General features: G+C 39.9%; 1 protein-coding gene across 1 annotated transcript in view; it reads right to left on the bottom strand.

Annotated features, from left to right (window-relative positions):
- Positions 1-10: 10 nt before the first annotated feature.
- Positions 11-3,811, bottom strand: part of LOC106013076 (protein O-mannosyl-transferase TMTC1) — a gene marked incomplete at its 5' end in the record, with an annotated part of 5,176 nt that continues 1,375 nt past the window's right edge. The window contains 1 exon segment of the mRNA XM_013087839.2: positions 11-1,621. Coding sequence (XP_012943293.1) covers positions 1,484-1,621 — 138 coding nt within the window.

Below are 3,811 nucleotides of genomic sequence, written 5' to 3'. Positions count from 1 at the left end.
TCTTAGTGATAGGTAGGTGTACGTGTATACATAAAATATCGGTTGCAAAAGAAAGGCTAAAAAATATGTTTACAGGAAATGTATACGTGTACATTTAAAAATGTGTAACCTGAAATATGAGTATGCTACTTCACTATGAATTAAATGTAATACTGAAGTGTTCTATAGAGCGATAGTCTTTGCAGAGGTGAGGCTATGCAACCTGTGTACAGCTAAACAAAATCATCAAAGCACAGCGCACGCCAAATACTTGAGTATAAATGCAGGTTTTATGATTGTGTATGTAGAACTACATGTAATTACGTGACAAGCTTACCGTAAATATATTATTTGCAGTCTACAAAAAGACTGGTTTCTGGCGGGTGTCGGTGGGGGGGGGGGGGGTTTCGGGGGGTTCCCCTTTGCAATGTGGGAGGTGGGGTCCCAGGGGGGGATCCCCTTTGCTTAGTGAGGGGGGGGAGTGTTAATGTGAGGGGAAAAGGGGATGGGGGAAGTTTCAATGTTCTATTTATACATGTCATATATTATAAGAAGAATTTTAAACTCCCTGGGCGAATGATCTGTTCATAATGAGTCATATCATTACACTCATTATAAGATAATTGTCTTAGTTATTTTGGGCCGGTTTGGAATTTTTGGTACTGAAATGAAGGGCAGAGCCAGTTTGACAATATAGTTTACTTGGACAAAAAAATTATCCAAATATAAAATTGAGCGCACCAAAATTCAAGCTTTTCACAGAGTCAATTATTCGAAAGAAACAGGTTGTTTTGTTGGGGGTTTTTCTCATCATCCCAAAACAGCTAAAAATAACTTAGGCATTTATCTCATGAGCGTGACGATATGACTGTCTCATCGTGTCACTGTCCTGTGTGTAACTTTCCTCCCAGCTGTATGATGTCTCTGTCTACGTTTCACAGTCACTCTTCTTCCATGGGTGGTTGGCGGATGCTCTGGTGTCGTTTGCTCCTTCTTTCCTATCAAACATCTACCATCCTGATCTCTCCTCCTTTTGTGGGTTTGTTACTCTCTTGTAACACCTCTAATCTTCGGAACTTATATGACCTTATTGTGTTGCAAGCGCCGTGAAACTCTTACTAAAACAAAACTCTTCTTCCTCCGCACTCAGGCGACACATCAGCTTCACTCCTCTGTAGACTGTTTTTCGCTCTTCATTAGGGCGTAACAGCGCCATGTCCCATGGTACGAACATCCACAGCAAAGCTTCTACAAAGAGTAGAGCGAGAGATCACGGTGGCGATGACAGTGTCAGTCTAGGAGTTCTAGTCTATGATTTGGACATGTATCTCACAGTCGTTTTGAGGCTTGAATCTCATTGGTAGGGAAATTCTCAAGGTTTCCAAAGTTTCCACATCCCATCATAGCATGCAGACACGATGACCGTATAAGGTATGATTCATCACAACAATGCAATTGTGAGAAAGGTTTAAAAAATGAAAAGGGGGGAGGGGTATTATCGATGTTACGTCTTAGCCAGAGAGTCTGAAGATTTCTTCCAAACTTTCCGCAGTTTTTGTAAGTTGGCAGCACACAGCTCGTTGTCCGGTTCAAGGCTCAAAGCTTTCAGGTAGTAACGTTCTGCCTCTTCGAAGTTTTGCTGGAAATGAAGGGATTGAGGGAGAGGAACAAAGTTTGTATTAGTAAGAGTTTTACGGCACTTTCAACATAATAAGGATATAAAAGTGCGAATATTAGAGGTGTTATAAGAGAGTAACAAACACAGAAAAGAAGGAAGAGAGATCAGGACGATAGATGTTTCACAGGAAAGAAGGAGGAAAGCAAACTACAGCACCCGCCAATCACCTGAACAGAGCTAGGTGGGCAAGGAAATTTTGAAAGTACCAAAATAACACTGTAGTTCATAACAGTAATAGTCTAATGTCCCCATTTAGCCCCATAATGTTTGAAAAACCTCTAAAGACAGAACGGGATTGGGATAGACAAAACCAACAAACGAACAGAAAAGAATGAAGATGAACAGAGTCTGGAGCAAAGGAAAATGAAAGAAGCTGTGACATGACAAATGAATAGCCTAAGGGGGGGTATAAGGGAGGTTGTGGGGGATTGGGGGGGGGGGGGTAAAATAAAAGAAAGAAATACAGCGTAGGAAGAAAAGACAGAGAGACAGAGTTATGCTGATGAAGCATTTTCTGTACGGAGAACAACAACGATACTTGAGCTTTGACCAGACCTGTTGCTGATTTCTGAATCGATATCTCTAAAGTATCTCAATACCTTTCAGGAGGAATTTTTTTAAACTACATTGTGGGTGACCCTGATTCGAATCCCCAAAGAAGTGTTGACAAACTAGGGTTATAGAAATAGTTTTCACATCTCCCTGCAAACATATTTTGAACCAGTTGGATATGGATGTAAAATCGGAGTATTTGGTTCTTGTACTAAATAGATGGTGCAACTGAAAGGAATGTATCATCTCGGTTCAGGTTTTTTGGGGGGGGTCTTTTTTTTTTCCTTCTTTTTTTTGTGCTTTATCCATTGCCAATGTTCAGCATACAATCAGTATGGATACCTTGCGGGCTTTGGTGCTGGGGGGAACTGAGCACTTATGGACCTGTCCGGTGTGCAATGACGTTGTTGCCCAGGACAGCTAGTACAGGTAATACAGGTAATACAGGTAACACAGGTAATACAATGTTCAGCAAGGGCTAAAAAAATCTTGCTCTGAGACAAGAATAGCCATCCATTATGATATAATGTAATTCCTCAGGAATCAAGCCTTAAAAAAAAATAATTTCGAGTAGGGAATATGTTTTCACTTTTTCCCTGGAGAATTAAAAAAACAACCCAAGAAAGCGGTTATACGCTTAGAGTTAAAGTTAGAGCATAACGGTACCAAGCATAACACGATCACAGTATAAACCCAGGTATAAATCAGTGTAGAAAGGAACTTAAAATCCCCAGCCTAGCGCCCTGTGATGTCTGACCTGCAGGTGATGAAGAGCTCCGATGTTTATGTAGGCCTGGGAGTAGCTGGGGTCCTGCTCCACGGATAGCAGGAAAATCTGGGGGATTAGACAATGTGTTTTGTTTTATTAAGTATCATGTATCATCGGAGATGACTCTTCTCCAGTACCATTTCATTTCTTTCAAAGACGGCCACTTTTCTCCTCGAAAGAGGGTGACCATCTTAGAGTAGACAAACTCATTTGGTATTTTATTGTTCTCAGGGGAGTAGTATACATGGCTCTGCACAGTCGCTACCCATTATTACAAAGCTCTATCTGCTCAGAACCTTGTTTTAGAAAATTTGACGTAAAAAAAAAATGCATTTCACAACATGGTCAAGCTTTTTTCGAATGCATTTCTTTAAATATCTTGATAACGACTCTGAATAATCATACGATTTTGATAGAGCAGATAGAACATTTGGTCCCTGACTTCACGGTCTTAGTAAATCAAAACGACAAAAAATGTCAGATAGAACATTTGGTCCCTGACTTCACGGTCTTAGTAAATCAAAACGACAAAAAATGTCAGATAGAACATTTGGTCCCTGACTTCACGGTCTTAGTAAATCAAAACGACAAAAGATGTCAGATAGAACATTTGGTCCCTGACTTCATGGTCTTAGTAAATCAAAACGACAAAAAATGTCAGATAGAACTTTGTCGTTCCAAAGTTGCCCAGTGGCGACCAGCAATGGAGTGTTTATGAAACTGTTCTGTATCGGTGTAAAATAGTGTCTTTATGTACGTGGGTATTTGGGTATAGATATATATACAGTGTATTGTATGTATTTTTAATAATGTATTAATATGTATATATATAT

Source organism: Aplysia californica, unplaced genomic scaffold (assembly GCF_000002075.1).
Source record: "Aplysia californica isolate F4 #8 unplaced genomic scaffold, AplCal3.0 scaffold00645, whole genome shotgun sequence".
Classification (NCBI taxonomy): domain Eukaryota; kingdom Metazoa; phylum Mollusca; class Gastropoda; order Aplysiida; family Aplysiidae; genus Aplysia; species Aplysia californica.
Note: the sequence above shows the minus strand (reverse complement) of the source record. Positions and strands in the feature narration are given on the sequence as shown.